This window comes from Adiantum capillus-veneris, chromosome 7, assembly GCF_014529385.1.
Source record: "Adiantum capillus-veneris isolate H3 chromosome 7, ASM1452938v2, whole genome shotgun sequence".
NCBI lineage: Eukaryota > Viridiplantae > Streptophyta > Polypodiopsida > Polypodiales > Pteridaceae > Adiantum > Adiantum capillus-veneris.
This window is the reverse complement of record NC_140937.1, coordinates 72,022,640-72,044,360: the sequence shown is the minus strand read 5'-3', so window position 1 is coordinate 72,044,360 and position 21,721 is coordinate 72,022,640. Positions and strand designations below refer to the sequence as shown.

General features: G+C 42.4%; 1 protein-coding gene across 1 annotated transcript; it reads right to left on the bottom strand.

Moving 5' to 3' along the window:
- Window positions 1-5,131: 5,131 nt before the first annotated feature.
- Window positions 5,132-21,401, bottom strand: LOC147454039 (uncharacterized). The gene is made up of 2 exons (XM_086517005.1): window positions 20,388-21,401; window positions 5,132-5,227 (listed from the first exon to the last, which is right to left on the bottom strand). The coding sequence occupies exons 1-2, from the start codon at window positions 21,399-21,401 to the stop codon at window positions 5,132-5,134; spliced, it is 1,110 nt and encodes a 369-aa protein (XP_086373131.1).
- Between the last annotated feature and the right edge of the window lie 320 nt (window positions 21,402-21,721).

Here is a 21,721-nt window from a genome sequence, read left to right as displayed (position 1 = left end):
GACAGCAATTGGCCCTTTAGACCGTTCTTGCTCTTGTTACTAACTTTGAAGTTGCTGTTGACTGACTAGAGGTTGTCTAGATGGTCATTGTGTCGGGGATGTAGTGACTCTTGCTGCCCTGAAGATCCACCTTCTTCCCTATCTTCTGAAGACATTTCACCAGTACTTTTGGATCGACGGAGCCCACCATGAGTGAAGGCAGCAATACCCTATATTCCATTGAGGGCTTTCTTCACCCACTTCATGCAGGCATCGCAGTCTATGGAGACCTAAATCTAATCTAATATAACGTAAATCTAAATCTAGCGTAAATAAACGTAAATCTAGTTAAAAATAAACCTAAATCTAATTTAATGTAAGTCTACATATAACCTAATCTTTAACGTCTTTTAAGATAGTTTCCTACGACGTTATAACTCTCTTCTTCTTGTGTGTGTGCGCGTGTGTGGATGTGTGTGCCAATAAAAAGAGATAAATGGTATAACCTTTCTATCACCCATGCCAAGTATGATAGATTGATTATGCCATTTCTCTCTTGAATAATAGGTCTTGAGTTCAACTCCTCGTCGGCTAGATCTTTAGGTCTTTTAATTTTAATTAGTTTCCTACGACGTTAAATTAGTTTCTCTCTCTTTCTCTCTCAATGTGTGTGCGTTTTTTTGGATCGTATGCATGTTTTCTCTCTCTTTTCCTCTCTCAATGTGTGCGTTTTTTGTTTATGCATGTTCTCTCTCTCTTTTCCTCTCTCAATGCGTGCGTTTTTTGTTTATGCATGCTCTCTCTCTCTCTCTCTCTTTTTCTCTCTCAATGTGTGTGTGCACTCTTTGTTTATGTATGTGTGTGTGCGTTTTTGTTTTTGTTTGTACTCTGTCTCTCTCTCTCTCTCTCTCTCTCTCTCTCTCTCTCTCTCTCTCTCAAAAACACTATGTGTGTGTGTGTATGTGTGTGTGTGAGAGAGAGAGAGAGAGGGAGAGAGAAAGAGGGGAAGGGAACATGAGAATGAGGAGAGGGAAGGAGCATACCTGGCTCTCCTTCCTCTCCTCGTGTGTGTGTGTGTGTGTGTGTGTGTGTGGAGAAGAAAAAGAGAGAGAGAGAGAGAGAGAGAGAGAGAGAGAGAGAGAGAGAGAGAGTGAGGGAGAGCGTTACTTGCTCCTTGCTTGAGGGCGCCGAAAAACTCAGATCTGAGATGTGAGTTTTTGGGCGCGCTCGGTTATTTTTTTAGCCCAGCCGGCGTCGCTATGAGCGTCGCAAATTTACAAAGAAATTTGCGACGCTCATAGCGATGCCGGGATTTTTTTTTTTGAGTGTCGCTATGTGAGCGTCGCTAATATGAATAGCCTCTTGTAGTGTTAATCTAAAGATTGCAAAACAAATTAACAAGTAATAGTGAGTGCACATGGATTGACTATTATTAAAACCAAAACAAAAGTAGATAACAATGTGGCTTAAGTACCTCACATTATCTAGACATGCCCGATCCCTATACACCTTGGTCTAGAGGTGCACATAGATCAGGGCCACCGGGTAATACTTTCTTCTTTATTGGTCAATATCTATATTCATGGATGTGACATAAGTACACATTCATGTCTACATGACAATGCATGTAGATTGAGGACAAACCCTAATAAGTAACAGCCTATCCTAAAACTCTTACCAGCCAAACTAAGTCTCACTGAAATCTAAGTGGCTAGCCCTAAGCGCCAAACATGGCTTAGACTCATGCTCCTCTCTGCCTCAATCTCAGTAGATTGTAGAGGACCCACCACCACTTCTTGAGATAGGCACACTCCCTTATGCTAATAACTATCAATATAACCGCTTTACCGCACCAGCTATCGAGCCCATCACACACACTTATGCTCCTTCCTATACATATAGTGCATGCACTTGCAATGTTTGTGCCCCTAACTACACCCATGGCTGTCACCAAGATACACCATCTCTTGGCTCTTGCTCCATTATGTAATAGAGAGATTTGTAAGCTTTTCACTTCCTCTCATGGCTCTAGTTGCTTAATTTTGTAAAGTTGTTTGATAAGGTCAATCTTGCACTCACTTCTCTTGACTTTCTTGCCCTCCGGATCGCCCTAGTACACGATCCTTGTTATAAATGGTGTATGCTTGAGATCCACACCATTTTCTAGAACTTTTCATATATTGTCATCCAATTTTGTGAAGGTCAAATGATAAATTTTTAGTAATCAAAGAAGATTTAACTATGATGCTCATGGCAATGGAATTTTATGGATTTTGTTTCTTATTGCCTTTTACTTTGGATCTTGGTATCTTCAAGCAAAGGAAGTAACGTTATGTTCATGGCAATGGGAAGCAAAGCCAACCCTAAGCATCTTTACAAGGCCAAGTCCTACTGGCTCAAGTGAACGTCACGCTAGCCCTAAGCAGCTAACCCTGAACGGACTAAAACATAAGCGACTTTACGCAGCCGCTAACCCTAAGCGGATTGAAATGGACAAACGCTTTCCTAATCCGATTTAGAGTGGTCTAGCCTAATTACCCAATTTGGAGCAGCCAAACCTAAGAGGCATTATGCAACCTATCCTAACCGTCCAAACATGCACGGCCATCTATTAGCGACCAAACCAAAAGCTACTAACCCTAAGCGGCTAGCTTTAAACGACCTTGAACGGATTAAAACAACCAAACACTAAGTTTAAGTTGACTGAAACATGTAGCTAGCCAATCTTAAGTGGCAAGTTCTAAACTTATTAAAATGACCAAACCCTAATACTTTAATCTAAGTGTTTAGGTCTAAACTAAAATGGTCAAACGTATTAAACAAACTAAGTTTTAATTTAAACATGAACAAAGTAACAATTCTTTTTGTTTAAGTGTAAATTGAAAATAATTCAATGATTCTTTTTTAAACTTATTCTTGTTACCAAATTTTATTATGTTTGATTATGAATGATAATATTTAATAAAAAATAAAAAATAACAAATTTAGTAATTTTTTATTTTTATTTAGTAATAATAAAGTTAATATAATTTTTTATATATTTAATATATATATTTTAAATTGTGTGTGTGTGCACGCGCATGTAATGTGTTAAATTATGTGTAAGTTTATGTGAATCTTTATTTAATTACGTGTTTATGTGCATGTGTGTGTGTGTACACGCAAGAAAAGAAAGGGATAGTGCACTCACAAGTAGCCTAAGTAAGCACAAAACGCTTGAGATAATGTCGCCAAATCTACAAAAAATTACACACACACACACACACATACAAACTAAAAAATCTAACATAAATCTACCAAATAATCTCATCGTGTTTGTTGTTGCCAACAAGCGTATGAGTGGATATCTGAAGGCGGGGAAGTCGCATAGCAGCATATTTGAAGCAAGGGAGAAGAGGAGAGCAAGATAATTTTGAAAAATGAGACAATATAGGATAAGAGAACCCACGATTCTGTTTTTGCAGGTGGCATCGGTCTAAGTGTCGGTATGTCCGTTGGTATATACGTGGGATGGGGGAAAAGGGAACAACACCCTGCACACAATACAATGCCTCTCTATAGCCCAAGGTAATAGTCCGCACCCCTACCCACACAGATTCACACACACACACACACTCACTTTTTTGTAAACTTCCAATGCACAGGCTCGCCTACTAGCATTCCCGACCATACACAGTCACAGTGGTGGTTGACGCATATACAAACCAATATGCAATTCCTCATTCACATGGCTCACTCTTATCTCTTTGCTCCTCTCTCTTTGCACACACACACAATCAGTCCGGAGCCATTGCTTCCACGGACGAGACGAAGTAGATGATCACAATCAAGCCATAAAAAACCCAATAGACAAACTCTACATCAACATAAAAACTCCAGGTACAATATACTCCAGGTACAATTACTGCATCGACCAAATGCCTCCTTTGGTGCGACCCTTGCTTGATGGCCATGAAAAACTCAACTCTTCCTGCAAGTGCTCACGACCTTCTCCTGTTGCTCACGGCTTGTGGCCCATGATTCTCCTTCAGCAAGTGATGAAACCCTTCAACTTGATGGTGAGCCCCCCCTTGGCTTAGAGAACCCTTTCTCTACCTCCTCGAGTGTGCCTCGCTACTGGCCAGCCTCGCTTCCTCTCCCTCTGTCAAGCTTGCAGCCCTCAGCCCTTGCTTAATATGGCCACCCTCCTGCGGCTTTCTTTTGCTGCGTATACCCAGTGGGCTGCACCCCTTTCACCAATTGCAGCCCGCCATGCAACTTCCTTGGCGCACTTGGCCGACCTCGCCCAATCTATGGTAGCTCTTCCAAGACCCGTTCCTTGCAGCTTTCAACCTTACCTTGCCTTTCAATCTTACTTGCATGTGCGGTCCATGAAAGCCATCCTCGTTGGCGGTCCTCCCATCATGTAGATCCTCCTCCGACTGGCCCGTCCTCCTGCTACTCTTGATCCCCTTCTTGCTGCTCTCTGGCGGTCACCCCACAGCTTAAGTGCTCTTGGCCAACCCACTTGTGCAGTTCCTTGACCTCCCCTGCATGCAGCCTGTCCTCTGCAGGTGCTCACCAACCCTCTCTATGGCGTCCTGCTCTGTAGCAACCTGAAGACCTCCCTCCTCTCCAGCCGTTGAAGTGGCCTTCCCTTCATGCTACCGCCCACGGTTCTCCCCCTTTTTGGCAACTCATGCTCAGGGCGACCCCTCTCTCCATGCCAACTCCCATCTGGCGCTTCTCTATTCAAGCAGCCCGCCATCTCTGCATGCAACATTTTTTTACTCAACTGAGAGCTTTAAAAACCTTTGGGCTTGGCCCCCTTGCACACGCCAACTATACTTGACTTTAGTCGATTAAAAAAAACTTATGCACAACTTAGTTTTGCTTTGCTCGCTTGCTGACAATATTCACTATGGTGAAGAAAACTGACCCTCCACACCCACTTTGAGAGTCGCCAAATAATGACCTTCAAGCTTCAGCACCTGCATTGCATACACCATGGCGCCACCACTTAGGGCTTCAATATGCTAAACCCCTCCCAATGTAGACCTTTGACCTGTTATGTGTCACATCTGACAGACACATTACCTTAACAACACAAATGACCTGTACAATGCCGCATTTGGCATACAAAACCTAGCAAGTAGAGTCTCCTGCAGACAACTCAATCAAAGTCCCATATCATAAACTTCATAGCACCTCTATCAAGCATCCCTTGCCTCATTCCCAAGCTTGTGATATCAACACTTGCTCCTGTCACCTATGATAGGAAGAAACAATTGCAGTTCCGACTAAAGAGTACTCCATCTTTGGGTACCTGTCACCTGGCTCCATCAAATAAGTGCCCAATGTACCTATCCCTTGCCTGCAAACTGCCATGCCCAGATTTCTTGCACTTCCATAGGTCGACCATCCTCAGCTGTACCAACGTTGATATGCGTGTTAGTATACGCGTCTCCATAATTCAAATCTAAAAATATTAAAAACTGGATCTTCCTCTAGATTTAGCAATGCATATATTGACGCTTGCCAATGACGTTGGTAATGTGGCATCAAATGGGTCGTAGGCTGCATGTTGATGAGAGCACTGGAGAGAAGGATGAGAAGGTGTGGCTACCGAGAAGACAACATTGTTGCAGATAACTCGGCCAAGTATAATCTTTGTCGTGATCTCTCTCTCACCCTCATCAACAAACCCAAGCTCATGGGGCTTGATCTTCATTAAGCCATGTCTAAGTGCTCCTTCTCTCCCTAATGTGCAAGCCTTATCTCTATCAATCTACCATAATCCGATTATCCTCTTAATCAAGCACCATAACCCAATCACTATCCTCAATTGAGCCTAATTTCCCTCTATTTCTCTCAATCAAACTGATCACTCTCAATTAAGCTCATATATCTTTCTATTGTCCTAAAATAATCCGTTTCTTTCTCTAATTCTCTCAATTAAACCCCATTATAGCTCACTTATGTCTCCCAACTCAGCTTATCTCTCAACTAAAAAGTGCCTGATTATATCTCTATGGCTCACGATTATACGTAAATATCTCTCTCTCTCTCTCTCTCTCTCTCTCTCTCTCTCTCTCTCTCTCTCTCTCTCTCTCTCATATTGAAGAGCCATACCTCTCAAGCTTCATAACTCCCTCTTGTCCTCAAACCTAAGCTCCATATCTCGATTTCCATTAAAATCCATAGCCCACTCGTATACTCAAGCTCTCACTTATCTCCCCGGGGAGGTCACCTAATAAAAATTTAACCTATCACGTGAGTTCAACAAAAGGGTATTTAAAGTACTTGAAATTTATAGAAATATATATACAAAAAGGAATTATTTTTTCAAATTTGAAAACAACTTACAGATTTTTTAAAGAAAGGGTACATTATATTCTTAACAAATTTCACAGATAAGGGGTTTTACAAACATGTCTTGAACGCACGTGATATGGTAGTTTTACACATAGTGAACCCCTCGAGCTTATCTCTCTCTATCAAGCCCTTAGCCCAATTATCTCTTTCTCAAGCTCCATATTCGGTTTACCCCTTTCAATTAATCTACCATAGCCCGAATATCTTAAGCATCATAAGCACGATTATTTCTCTAATTCTTTGAATTAAGCCCAAATATCACGGTTTATCTCTCAATTATACCATGATTATCTCTCAATTTAGCCATTTATCTCCCTCACTTAAAGGATACAACCTGCTTATCTCTCTCTTAGGCTCAAGGAGAATAATTTTTCCACCTGTAGCTTGAGTTGCTCTCTTGTATCTAGGTAATTGGATTGGGAAACCTTTGCATGGGTGTAAGCCGCATGTCATGAGCTACACAATGTCGGGAGGCTATCAAGGTTCACTAGAGTGCATTGCCTACAGACTGCACTTAGTGAAAATCATTTCTCTCTAATCAAATTTTGGGAATTAGACAAGCTACAGGGTTTTGTCAAATTATGCGCATCGAGCGAGTGTATTGAGTGTGTATCCTCTCTCTCTCTCTCTCTCTCTCTCTCTCTCTCTCTCTCTCTCTCTCTCTCTCTCTCTCTCTCTCTCTCTCTCTCTCCATAGCAAGGAGCCCTATGCTCAACCTATCCCACTGCCAGAATAGCTTAATCCCCGACACCATGATGTTTGCATTAAAAGTAAGAAGGGGTTTAAAGTCCACATTACAATAGAGAATATTGTACCTATGGCTATGGTGGACCAATGAGAGTGGGTGAATCATTCACACGACTCAGAACACCCCCCAAAACACACACCAAAAAAAGAAGTACCTTGTCCCTAGGAATTTTTAATGAAGACCCTATCATGAGATCAACGGTGGTGGGAAAAGGGCATAGACCTTGAAAAGAGGGATGGAAAAGAAGAGTACATTTCAATGCTGCAAGCTAGACTTGAATGCACAATATGGTGTCCTGATGCCTTAATTGTTACACTTGGGGTGCATTTTGTCCATGTTGTGGAAAATCTCAACCAAGGCCTGCTTGTCAAAGGTTACTTGCATAGTTTGAGTTTACAAATTGGCCCTACATTTGAAGTAGTAAAGGTAAGCACAATAGTAATTTTTTGCCTCATTTTGGTTTTTCCCAAATGATATTCTTCATTGCTTTATGGAAAACAATGACAATGAAACAACGCAAATTGTTTCATTAAGCATTTGGTCACTCCTTGTGCACATAGACTTGGTGTAGGATGAGATTATCACATTGTTGGACATTACCAAGTACAAATGAGAGTTAAACATCTACTTGAGTCTATAGACCACATAAAAGATACCTTAACTGCATTTGAGCCATCAATTGAGATTGGCAATCACTATGGAAATGACACATTCAAAGTATCACACCATAATTTTGGATGATGCCTCAAATATAATCACTTTGATATAGACATTGATGTAGATTCATAGAGGAGGTAATAGGATGGAGGAGGGCAATGATGTATTCACTTTTAGAATGCATGAATTACGTCTATCCAATCTCAAAATTTTAAAAAGCATTTCATAACATAGAAAGGACTCAGTGAAGGGTGAGTTTAGGAAATGAAAAGACCCATGGAAGTGGAAAGCCAAAAGACTTTTTGTGTTTATATAAAGAGAGATGGACGAGTGCACATTACTATATTTGTGTTTTTCTTTGCTTAATTTCCCTTTAGCATTTCCTTCTCTTTAGAGTGTCCTTGCACTATGTAAGTAGTGAATATATTTATTTTGAAGCCATGAGGTATACCTTTTTTTTTGAGAAGGCGGGCATGTGGGAATACATTAAATTCAAATTATGAGAGTCTCAAGCTACTTGTGTCCAAACTTCAAGTAATAGAGAAGCATCCATTCCTTGTAGTCACGCAGATATAATTTTATTATTTGTGTGCTATAGAGCAAATTCAAGATGAAAATATCATTCTTCACCAACCTATCCTGCCTTCAAATATACTTCAATTAAGAGTAGTAGCATTCTCATTTGGACTAACAGTAGTAGCAAAAGCATCATCATGATTTGTGTTAAAATTATCCTTGTAGTATACATTACCACACTGTCTATGAGGGCACATAAAAAAGGAAACACAAGCCACAATGAGGAAGTGATGTTCGGAAATGACATACCACGTGGGGTGGCCTCTACACCACACATAGCCTGAACTTCCAAAGCATCATCTCAAGACAGGGGTATCCTATATCTGTACGGGGCACCACCTAGCATAAGTGCGGCTAGGACGCAGACATAGATGACCTAGGTTGGCGGGAATGAGATGCCATTTAGGTAACCAACATAAAATGATGATATAGCAATGTCCGGATATAGAAAATGCCTAGTCAATAGTCAGGAGTGTGTGTACAAGCCTAGGTATGTGACAAAGGTCAAAATGGGTCATGACTGATTGGTGATGGCGTACCTTGATGAAACATAAGCATAGTGATATACAAGGGGAGAATCATCCCACGGATATGGGGAGAACAAAACTAGAGGAAAAAAAGGACCCAAAGATCATGCTAGAATTACACACTTTTATTGATGTTGATGATACTTACAAACGGTGGTCTTGGTTGTTACAAACCTTGCTCCTGTCACACTGGGGATACATGATGGAGCAAGCGCCCTATGGTGCATGGTGAACCTTGGAGTTAGTGGTGCTAGCACATTAGCGAGAGGTTAGTTGAGGGGAACATCAAGACGATGCAGCCACCGGCAACATCGATCACTGGAATTTAGAGTAGCTCAACGTAGCATGGTGCCGATGCATTCAATCCTAGAGTGGTCATGTTGCCTTGCGGGGTGATAATGAGTGCCTTATGTGCATGGGGTGGCCATGACTAGTAAGTCAACCATGGTGTGGGTGGAGATTGGTGGTGGTGGTGGTGTTACTAATGCTAGAACACCCATGCTTGCAACAAGCACGACACCGTGAGCTCCCTAGCTTGTGAGGTGCATTATGTGCTTAGTGGTGTATGGAATGTAGAGTGCATGGAGCCTGAGTGGTGCGTCCAATGTGTTATCTCCCACCACTTATGCTTAGTGGAGGCTCTTTATATAGTTTTGAGATGTGGTTCTTATCTAATGGTCCTTGCAAATACCCATCTTTCACTGCAGAGAGTCTAGATGCCTCTCTAAGGAGAGAGCTTGAGAAGGAAAGTGGGTAGAGATAGAGAGAAGGAGGTAAGAGTGGGGTGGGGAGTTCTTTTGCAATTCACTAGCCGTTGGCTAGGTTATTAGAGAAGAGTGGAGATCGGGGCACTTACAATGGGTGTTGTTGATGGTTCAAGTGGTTGCTGTGAGGTTAATACTTCCAGAACTGGTGCTTTGCTGATGTCAAGATGCTACGCGTTTGGTACTTCGGAACCAGCTGGGGCATGCCTTCGGCGTCTTTGTTTGCGCTGTGGTTGCTTCTATGTGCTTTTGGTCATCTTTTTCGTTGATCCCGATGATGTGACGCTTGTTTCCTTCTTTGCTTTAGATGTTTGTGCATATGTGCTTATGCATCTATGCGTGCACGTGTTTCATGTGTGTGAGTGTGTAAATAGGTGCATTCAAGCATGTCGTGTGTGTGTATATGTGTGTACGGAAAGAGAGTGAGAGATGGCTGAGAGAGAGGCTGAGGAAGTGTGTATGGGAGCAATGTGTATGGGGTGTGTGTGTGTGTGTGTGTGTGTGTGTGTGTGTGTGTGTATGTGTGTGTGTGTGTGTGAGAGTGGATGAATGTGTCTCCAAGTGTGTGCATGGGAACAATGAGTAATAAGAGAAGTTTTATTTCTTTTTTAAATCCTGCTGGCTTGTCGATTGCACTGAAATGAGAGAGAAGGGGAGAGAGCGTTGTCGAGAAATTTGCGGTCTTGCTAGGAAAGCACCGAGCTTATGGCTGTGAGAGAGTTTGTGAGAGAACTCAACAAAACTATATGAAGGAGTTAAACCATAGATGCCATGAAGACTAGGGTTTGGAAAGAAGTGCAATCAAAGAAGACTCACTCTTTCTCTCTTGCACTCACACACACACAAAGAAAGAACGCAAAAGAGAATGTCAAAACAATACGAAGATGAAAACATCAAGGCTTTGGTCATATCGTATCATGGGTAATATGAAAGGGTTAATGGATGAGTTAATGGCATTCAATCTTGGCTGACCAAATAGGCTACGAATTGTTCTTTGGAATTGTAGTTTTGTGCTTACCATAATATAGATATTTTGTTTAGTGATTGGGATTAATTGTGTGTACAAATCCTCTTGGTTCATAGCAAGATAACTACGCTTACATCAAAAGAAAAATTATAGTCTATGAGAGGTAGTATGACGGGATCCGGTGATAGAAGTATTTCATTGAGCCTTTCAGGGCCGAAGAGAAACACTATACGTTGTTGAAAGTGTATTTTACGGCTAATCCATACGTTAATTCTAATAGATCGTACAGAGTGAAAGCGATAGAAATGATCATTATGTGGGTTATTCATATAGGATAGTATGTGAGAAATGTAGATATGAGAGAAGTGAAGAGATGAGAAGTTTCCCTCCCAAGCCCTATTCTTGCCCGTAGGCAATAAGGATACTGCAGGGAGAGATGTACCTGTAGCAAAGAGAACCTAGAGAGGATGAATTACTAAGAATGAGAGAGATAGGTTTGGTTAAGTAGATGAGATTAGATACATATATATGTATATGTTGGATTAGAGATGAAAATGAAAACAACAAGAAATCAAGAAAACATCAATGTAGAACACATCTTACTTGAAACCCTTCGGCACCATTATTGATGGGAGAGAGAAGAAGAGTGGATAATTTTGATTGATACACCAAGTGCAAGACCTTCTTTGATTAGAGTTGATATTCCAAGGTTAGCTTGTTGCAAGAATGGCTAGTCTCCCTCTAGGAAAAAGTGTAGGCTTGGGCTTATGTTAATGGCTAAGTACAATTAGGCATTACTACTCACTCCCTCAAGAATTCCTCTCATCAATGGCTTGAATGCTTGAGTTCCTTCCAAGGAAGAAGAGGTCCCCTTTTATAGATGAAGGGAACCCCCAAGGGTTTACACAAGAAGAGAGGAGCCAGTGTGAACAGGAATTGGAAAAGTTGGAAATGAGCTGTCCCTGCATGATGTGGGCAGACTGGGGTCGAGTATTTTGATCATATCTCCTCAACCGTGGCTCCAAATAAAAAAGTAAAAATATGGGCAAAAACTTCAGCTCATTAGCTACGATTTTCATCAAAATTCATCAAAATAGGGTCCATTTATGGCAGAAAAAGTCTTCATGTGGTTTCCTTAGCCTAAACTTTCATTTAATTCCAAAGGACACCTCATGCCATATGAAAGCATGACATTGCTCCTTGACAAAGTTTTGTAATCATGCTTGCAATAATGCATTAAAATAAGTGTATCTTTGAAATCATGCCACCTAGTGTCCCACTAGGATTTGATTCTCTCCTAGTAGCTATTTAAAAAGAAATATAAGAAAAGTATAAAAAATACATAGAATATATATATATTAGAGTTTACCCTAGATATAGGATCTAGCTAGGGTGTGAGATGATAATGAAATAGTAGAAATAAAGAATCAATGATTTTTGCCCCAAGTTAAAGAGGCGGAGCTATTGATGCTTTTCCCATAGTATTTTCTGATGGTGAAGTAAGGATATGTTACCCTTGAGAAAAATAATAGGATGAGATAGAAGGCTAATTATTATACTTAAATATGCATATGTACACTATAGGAAATATAATTATGTATCTAAAAAAATACAAGATAGATCTTGTAGCATGCGCTCCCACTATGTACGTGTCACAACACGACATCCACCCCCTCTAAACCTGCACATCCTCCGGTATGTGCCACATTGTCTCTTTGTAAGATTAGACCTCTTGTACATCTTCCTTGTCTTCTTCTTCAGTGGATGATTCCAGAGCTTCATGTTTACTTTGATCTTCACCTGTGTTTTTTTCTTCTTCCTCATCCATATCTTCTAGATCATTGTCTCCTCTTCTCGTAAACATTTTAATCCTTTTTCCTGCAATGGGAATTTTTACTTCTGTACCATCTAGTTCAGATAAGCTGTAAGTAGCATTTTGATGCACATGCTTTACAACATACGGTCCAAACCATCTTTTTGAGAACTTACGCATGACTGTGTGCTGGTTATCAAGGCTACTATCATACACTAAAACCCAATCACCTTTGTCAATTTCTTTGCTCCTGAGTCGATGTCGCTTATCAAAATAGTCCTTGTTTTTCAACCTTGCATTTTTGAGTCGTTCTTTTGTAGCTTCAATGTCTCCAGGTCTTCTCTCTAGCTGCCTTATACGCAGTGCAAGGAGATCTTCCCTACTAAGCCCCTCTTGCCAAGGTAGTACATTCCATGTGGGAATTGTATCCTCAATCGGCATCACTGGCTTTTGACCATGCATTAGCTCCGCAGGCATGTAGCCAGTTGCTGAGCTGTGTGTTGTACGATCAGCCCATAAAGCATATGGTAACAATTTTGGCCACTCACCAACTCTTCCTTTGCAAGCCTTGGCCAAAGCTTTGATGATAGGAGGATGCCCTCTTTCACTCTTTCCATTGCCTTCAGGGTTGTAAGCTGTAGTAAGAGAAAGCTTGATCCCTAATCTAGAAAAGAACTCCCTTGCTTCTTCGGCATCCGGTTCACCTCGATCTGCAATGATTTTTCCCACACAACCATAACGGCAAATCACCTCATCAAGAAGGAATTTGCACACAGCTTCTGTGGTCTTAGCTCTTAATGCTCTTCCTTCAACCTGGTTAGTTAGGTCCTCTCGTGCAAGAACCAAGTATCTCATCTGCCAGAGTTCTAAAGGCATCGTGACTAGATCCACAACCCATTTATAGTGCATGGCTAGTGGATATGTAGGGTGCAATCCATCACGATGTCGAACATTTGAATACATTTGACAAGTTACACATGACTCTACAAACTGAGATACATCTTTATACATACCCTTCCACCATTATTTTTCTTTCAACTTGGAGAAGGTTGCCCACACACCCCTGTGTCCAGCCCATAGAATCTCATGAAACTCTTGCATGAGCTTTACTTGAGTCTCTTTTTTACATATAACCCGTTGTGGTGTAGCACCCTTTTGTTTAGGATGCTTCCACAAGTAACCATCCCTTAAAAAGTACCCATATGCTTTCCTGCGTATCCTCTTGAATTCTTGTTCAGACCAATCATCGTGTTTTGTTAGAGTACTCAAGTACCTTCCAATAGAAAGCCAATCACCTTCATAAAGATCTTTCAAGAACAATTCAAGTGAATTAGTTATGTAGACATTGTTACCTTTGACATGAGAGATAGAATAGAATTTTGTGCCTACATCATCTCCCTCATCAACCATTTGTGACTCATCTTCATACCTTGCCCTTGATAGCATATCTGCCACTGTATTGTCTTTACGTGCAATGTGCTTAAACATGGGATTTAAGGACTTAATGTAGGCAATCCACCGCAACATAGCAATGTCTGGTGTTGAGCAGCTTGTAATCATCCCAAGAAGTGGTAGACAATCTGTTTCTACAACCACACATGCACCAATTAGGTACTCTTCCCACTTTTCAAGGCTGTAACCATACCCCATAACTCTCTCTTTATCTGTGGATAGTTTCTTTGGCAAGCACTTAGTACCTTTGCTCCAAATCTTACCACATACCTGTGTCCTTCTTTGTCATCTTGCCCTATTGCCCATCCAATCCCTGTAGGACTGGTATCTACTGTCACAATCACTGGCCTTTGACACTCATAGTCTACCTTTCTCAAAGTCGTTGCGACTGGAGTAACTCCTTTATCTTTTTCATGGATTTTACATGTGCTTCTGTCCATTTACACTTTTGATTCTTTCTAAGCAGCTGATAAAGAGGATCAGCTACATGTGCATAATGTGGAATCCAAATAACATAGAAGACACATGCTCCCAGAAACCTTCTAACCTCAGTGATGCTAGTGCATGTTTCTTTCATTCTTTGGATGGCATCTATCTTTGATGGACAAGGTTTCCTACCATATGGCCCACACATGTGCCCCACAATGAGCACTTCTTTGACACCAAACATAGACTTTTTCCCTGACAATGTAAGATTCACTTCTTCCATCCTAGACAAAATTTTATCACAATCATTTATGTGATTTACCACAAACCTGCGACATCCCTTGAGATCCAAAGCTTTATCTTTGTCACTTTCTTCACATCCTTTGATAGGCAAATCATCAATGAAAGGCATTGTGATTTGAGGAATAAAGTCACATAAGACCTTATTCATCCCATTCATCATATGTGCAACCGAGTTGGTTGCTCCCTGTGGCAAGGTACACATCGTTACCAAACCCAAAGGTGTCCTCATGGTTGTCAAGTCTCTGCTTTCGATTGCAAGCTGAAATTGATCATACCCTGAGTAGAGATCCCCCATTGAGTAGATTTCCCTCCCTGCAAACGCCTCTGCATGAGGGAGAGAGAGAGGGTGGGTGTGGGCGAGGGTGTGTGTGTGTGTGTGTGTGTGTGTGTGTGTGTGTGTGTGTGTGTGTGTGTGTGTGTGTGTGTGTAAATAATGGAAGAGGGAGAGAGCTACTTCTATGCGTTGCTGTTAAGAGAACGCGAGAGAGAGGGTGGTGAGAGTGGGATATGGAGAGAGAGCTGGAGATGGGGAGAGAGGGAGGGAAACTAGGAGAGTGTGTGTGTGAGGGTGTGTGTGGTGGTGGGTGTTTAGAGACAGAGAGGGATATAATCGGGGCTGAAAGGCACCTGCCAACACCAAGCTTGGAGGGAGAGGGAGAGAGAGAGAGAGAGAGAGAGAGAGAGAGAGAGAGAGAGAGAGAGAGAGAGAGAGAGAGAGAGAGAGAGAGAGAGAGAGAGAGAGAGAGAGGAGAGAGGTTGAGAGAGCATGTGGTCAAGGGTGGGGAGATGAAGAGATTTGGTAGAGTGTGTCCATGCATGGGACCCCCCCTTACTATCGGGTGATGATGAAGGAGAGAGAGAGATATTGTTTTTTATGCGCCCTGTGGCTAGGCTATACAGAGAACGAGAGAGGGAGATAAAGAGTGAGAGATGGAGAGAGAGCTGGAGATGGGGAGATAGGGAGGGAAAGTGAGATAGTGGGGCGGTGATAATGGAGGAGAGGGAGGTGCGGTGGTTCATTGCACGCGTGCAAGCAAGGGAGGGGACGTGGTTTGAAGGTCGCAATATAATATTTTTTTGGTCGTTTATTTACACCTATGCTCCTCGGATGTGGTTGATTCCCACGACCTTGGCTCTGAAGGCCGGCTATGATTAGTTTTCTTTGGGTGGCTAGAGGGCGGTGCAACTAACCCGGCGTCATTAGCCCTCCTCCTAAGGGTTAGGGAATTTATGCCTCTAACTCATTCATTTGGTCGTTGTCATCGGAGATGGAGGTTGATGGTGTATCTTCATCAGGAATGTCGATAGGTGGAGTTTGATCAAATTGTAGAAAATAAGGTTTAAGCCGCCATCCATTGACTCTCGTCTTATGAAGCTTACTATCAGCTTCCATGAGTTGGTAACTCCCATTGGAATATTTCTTCCTGATGATGAAAGGACCTTCCCATCGGAGTACGAACTTCTTGTCTTTGCGTGTGTCGACGAGATTGTCGAGCACCAACATGCCCTTCTTTAAATATTTGTGCCAAAGATGCTGATTGAAAATAAGCCATTTTTGTTCTGCGTGTGCCGCATAATGATTGATTGCTTCTTCTCTGTCTAGTTGTAGTTGTTCCAAGTCAAGGATGTGATCTCTCAAATGCATGCTGGTTCGTTGAAACTGGCTTGCCATCACTCTGAGACTTGCTAGTTGCACCTCAATAGGTAAGATTGCCTCCTTACCAAATACCAAATGATATGGGGTGAATCCCAAAGATGTGTGGAGCGAGCATTAGGAAAATTTGGAGGTCATTTAGAGGTCCATATGAAAGAGAGAGAAAATAGAGCGCGTCCAATGAGCTTCAAGGATACGTTACATATGAAAATACATGGAAAGACTCAAGAAATAGGAAAATAATTTGAAAACTTAGTATGTGGCATCGTAACTTCTTTGCTTTTACCGAGCTGTTAGGTGCATGTGTGGTCCCACTGCTGATATTCTCTTATGGTCATTAACGTACTGGAAGGTGGCCATTAAGCCCGCACAAGATATTGGAATTGTAAAACACTTTCCCTCCATTAGGATACTTTCAAAGGGAATCTCCCTCCACTAAAGATTTTCTCTTAGAGCTATGGCTTCCACGTCTTCCCACCCAAGAAGCTCTAGGTGTTTATGGTCTCTCACACCAACTAGCAACACCTGCACTTTGCCTAGAAGGCCAAGTAGTAGCATATCATCAATTACAATACCAACTTCAATAAGTGTAGAGAACCAATGGGTTGGACAAAGAATAAGCAAAGGTTCATGGGTCATAATGCAACCAAGAAGAGCAAAGAGGTCTAGTGCTATCAATGTTTACCGCTCAGCATGGAAGGCCAGAGTGTTGGATTTCAAAGTTGAAATTGGCAAAATATCTGTAAAGGAAGTTCTTGTTTAGCATGTATTTACCCATCCAGACGTGATAGAAAATGGTGGAAATGTGTCAGATATACATCAACCACGTTGCAATTGTAAGTATTCTTCACATGTCAATTGCCTTTGATTTGTCATTTCACTTATTGATACTCTCAATTTAACTTTTGTTATATATTTTGCAACGTTTATCCCTCTGCTTATGAGCAGGGGTGATTAAGGAACAAGGGGCTGGGACATGAAACGCGTTTCGCTCATAATGAGCTCATCAGTGGTGTGGGTTTAGATACAAATGGAGGGGGTGAGCGAGGCTTTATAGAGGGGCAATTTGAGGTGGGATATTTTTTTGGGGGGAAAAAGGGAAGTTAATGGCAATGTACTCAAGTACATAGGGAAAGAGTAAGGGTAGAAGGGGTGGTACTTGCTTTAATGGTAAGAGGTAGACAAGTTGTACCCAAAAATGACTTTTATTTCTTGCAGAGAATGGTGAGGGTGTGATTAGATGCCAAAAATTAAAGAGGGGGGGGGGGGGGGGGGGGGGGGGGTGTGATTTGATGACAAAAAATGTAGGGGGAGAATGTGTTTACATTTAAGCGAGCAAGCAAACGATGTATTTGGTAAGCGAGGCTTTGCAAAAAAGGGAGGAAGACAGGGGATCATTGGATATGAGTTAATGAGGGTTTCACAACTTTGGGGAGAATAGAGAGCTATACTAGGGAGGGAAAAGCAATATGTGATGTTTTGATGGGAGAAAGGCAAAATAAGGTGGGAAGAAGTTAACTGACACCGTGGAAGGTAGGTACCAACCACTACTTCCCCTATGAGCAAGACCATCATAGAGGGCCGCTGCATCAAAGGTTAGGGTGTTCATCGGGGTGGTGTAAGGCATGCACAAGAAGTTTATGGATGCTGGGCCCTGAAGTCCAGGAATGGTGGGTCTAGGTAGGTGTGAGAGTGTGGGGTTGCACTGGCAAGCCCGAGCAATGGGGTTACTGATACAGTGCGAGGGTGATAGCCTTCTTGTGGAAGGCGTGAAAGGTACCTTGAAGGTTATGGGAGGTGTTTTCTTAAGTCGGAGTGATGGTTCCAAGAGGGAAGCACGGTTATGATAGGTGACTTTGTTGAACACATTATGCAAAAACCTTGTGGGTAGCCTTTTGTCCTAAGGCGTTTGTAGAAGAGGCTGCGGATAATGAGGTAGCTATCCAAGGATCTTTCCCTAATGGTATATCTTTTGAGTTCATTGATGATGAAGGACACTTTTTGATGCGTAGGGTGCCAAGAGATCCAAGGGATGTAGTTATAATCGTTTAAGGGTTTTTGGTGGCAATGGGAGTCCAACAGGCTTGAGGAGGCAAAATTGGTACCTTTATAAAATTCTATGTCAAGGATAGTGGTGTGGTAGTGAGAAATGTGGCTTGAGATTTTAATGTGTTCTTGAAGTGGTTTCCCATAATCATTCAAAAGAGAGGTGAGGGAAGTCAAAGAGCCAACCCATAAACCAAAGGCATCGTCTACATAGCATTTGAAGTAAAGAAGGTTGGGATTGTGCAAAAAAGAGGAAGAGGCTTCTAAATGGCAAAGAAAAAGGCATGCATACACTACGGCAAAATTGGAACCCATAGCCGTGCCCTTAACTTGCTTCCAAAACTTTCCTTTGAAGGTAATGTAGTGGTGCGATAAGATGAGAGCCGCCAGAGAGAGGATAAAGCGAGATTTAGGGGGGTCGAAATGGGTAGCTATGGAGGCTTTGAGGGCTAAGAGTCCTTGGTTGATAGGGATACTGGGATAAAGAGCCTTAACATCAAAAGTGAAAAGGAGGGTATTGGGTGGGAGGGGGAGATTGTTAAGGTCTTGGATGAGGGTGAGAGAGTTTTTAAGGTTTTGCTTATACTAGAGGTACTGGTACTAGTAGGGGTAGGTACCAAGGGGGCAGTGGTAGAGGCAATGGTCGAGGAAATTTTGAGAAGCGAAGCCTCAACCACGTGAGGAGGATAGGGAAAAGTACAAAGTGAAGCCATATGGAGGCTTTTGAAAAAATATATCCTTTGTAGGAGCAAATAGGCCGTGTGACAAGGGAGGGTTTGTGGAGCTTTGGGATGAATTAGATGGGGCATGGTTTAAGCTGCTTGTTAAGGGGTGAGAGGATGAAGTTATGCTCTAATGCCGGTAATGCTGAAAATTGGATGGAAAGGGAGGAGAGGAGGGAGGCAATAAAGGTAAATGGGATGGTAGCGCAAGGCTCATAAGTGGAGGTATCATTGAGGCGGGAGAGGTCATTACCTTCATACCAATCGAAGGGTAAGATGGCCAAGCCTAAGTTCTTGTCTGCGGGTTTTATCACAATTGAAGGGTCCAATTTGAGGCTACATAAGGCTTGTGCGACAAAACGGGGAGGCTTTGAAGGTGGGAAGAAATTAGAGTAGAGAAGGCGGCTAAGGTTATGAAAGTTATTGTGTAAGATTAGATTGAGAGCGGGGGTGTTCCAAATGGGGTTTCCAAAAAGGATTAGGTATCTTGAAAGGGGAAGGTAGAGGGGTTGGATGATTCTTGAAAAAAAGTTTTAGGTTGAGAATTCTTGCCATGACGCCATGTGCCTTAAGAAGTGAAGAGGGGGGAAGGATTAGGAGGGGGGGGGGGGGATGTATTTTAAACCTAAAGCTAGGCACCGCTTTTCTGGGAGAGAGAGTAGGTTAGGTGTAAGGTTGTGCACTTTAAAATTAGAAACCCCATTATCAAATGAAAAGGCTTTAAGATTACCAAAAAGGAGAAGCTTGTAGCCATGAGGGTTTGTGAGGGGTAGCCAAAACATTCTTCTCACTCGTCCTTTGAAGGTTGGGGGCTTGAGGTATTCTTTGTCAAAAGGTATTGTAGAGGCGGTGTTGGAGATCCAAAGGTTAGGGAGGAGGGGGGGCTTGGAGAAGAAAAGATGAACCCATGTGGTGGGGTGTTTTAGCCCTAGTCTCTCCTCCCTTTCACTTTTCCCGAGCTTTGAATTGTAGTGGGAGGTGTGATGTTGAAATGAGGCTTTCTTGAGGGAGGAGGAGGAAATGACGGTAGAGCGGGGTGGGAAGTGGTGGGGTGTTGGGGGCTACGAGGTTTAAGAGGGTAGGCAGTATTGGTAGGTGTGTTGAGGTTGTGGATGTAGTTGGGTTTTTTCTTGCAAGGAGGAGAGTCTATGTGGGGAGATTCTAAAGGTCGTTTATAGGCTGAGGCTTGAGATGGTTTAGAAGCTAAGGATTGATGTTTTGATGGGAAGGGGGTGGGGTGGGTATAGGGTCTAGGGGATTGGAAGGGTTTTTTGGGAGGGGGGTAGAAGGTTCTATGTGGAGATAAGAAAGCTTTTTTGGGAGGGGGATAGGGCTTGCTTGGTGAAGGGGGGGAGGGAAAGAGTGTTTTAGTGTGACTTGAACTCAAGTGCTCCGTTACCACTTGCTCCACAAGCTCTTTAATAGTTTGTTCTTTAGGGAGAGAAAGGACTTCTTCTTCTAAGGCATTGATGGATCTTTTACGTGCATGTATGGCATCTTCCTTCTTGGTAGCATTAAGATGGGCATTCAAAATGTAAGTTTGGATTTCAAAGAGGAAGAGGTTGAGAGAGTAGGTTTTCCATTCTGTAAGCTTGTGACTGCAATCTTCTTTTGACAATAGGGGGATGGAAATTAAGAGCAACCTATTGTTGAGATCATTGAAACGCTCTTCAACAAGAGAGTGGTACCCATCCAAATAAGATTGGAGGTTATTTATGAGTATAGTTTGTGCTTGGATAAGAGCTTGCATGGAATTAAGTTGAAATTGTATGGTGAGTGAAGCAAGCTTGGCATTGAGAAGAGCTTGGGCTTGGGAATCATCAATGGTGAGTTTTGGAGGTTTGATACAAAGGCTTTTGGGATCTTTTTGGTTACGGATTAACTCGTTGAGTTGTGCAAGGAAACCTTTAGCTCTTCCTAGCTTGCCATGTAGTTTTTTGAATTCTAAGATGGAATTGGAGAGAATTACCTCGAAATCACCAGGTTTCTTGAGTTGTGGTGGTGTTGCCGAAATGGTGGGGAGGTAGGATGAAGTAGACACCTTCTTGTGGTTATCCAAAGGTTTTTTGACAACCCGGGGAATGGCTAAGGTGGGGGACAAAGTCACATTCAAATGGTTGTGGTCCAAGCTATTTTTGGCCAGGACTGAAGAGAAGTCGAAGGAATCTTTGGGGAGCTTTTCCAACTCCTCCGTGATGTGTTCGTAGTGATCCAAAGCATGCGGGTTTCTGGGTAGCGAGGCCAAGTTAGTTGTGGGAGAGTGCGTTGGTGGCACAAGAGTTGATGAGGATTCTGCCAAGAGGACGGTGGTGGCCGAGAGGAAGCCGGGCAGAGGTGGTGCCGCCAAGACCGTTGGAGTCGTATCCAAAGCAAGGGTTGTAGGAGTTATTTGTTGGGCCCCATGGTTATCCATGGCAAGGGTTTGAGTTTGAGTCCAAACTCCCCTTCGTGCAAAAATGTGGAGTGTGTTGCCTACAAATAAGGCTTCATGTTGCCTTGGAAAAAATTCAACACGACAATCCAATTAACCCAATTAACCATCAAAGAATTAGGCAATGACTTTAGAGCTTAACTTGCTGGAGGTGCCATAGAGAAGATTGTGAGTGAGAAGACAGTTAAAAAGTTATAGAGCAGTTTCAGGTTAGGTTAGGTGTTAGCAGGCTAAACCCACCAACCGTTAAAGTCAGACCCGAAGGAGTTACAAAGCTGAAGTGGATTCAATAGTTGGTATTT

Bases quoted from the DNA above. Each gene is read 5' to 3' on its own strand.
- LOC147454039 (XM_086517005.1), bottom strand. From the start codon at position 21,401: ATGGATAACCATGGGGCCCAACAAATAACTCCTACAACCCTTGCTTTG. The intron at 5,228-20,387 runs GTAACGGAGCAC...TTCCTATCATAG, and splicing joins AAGAGCTTGTGGAGCAAGTG to GTGACAGGAGCAAGTGTTGA.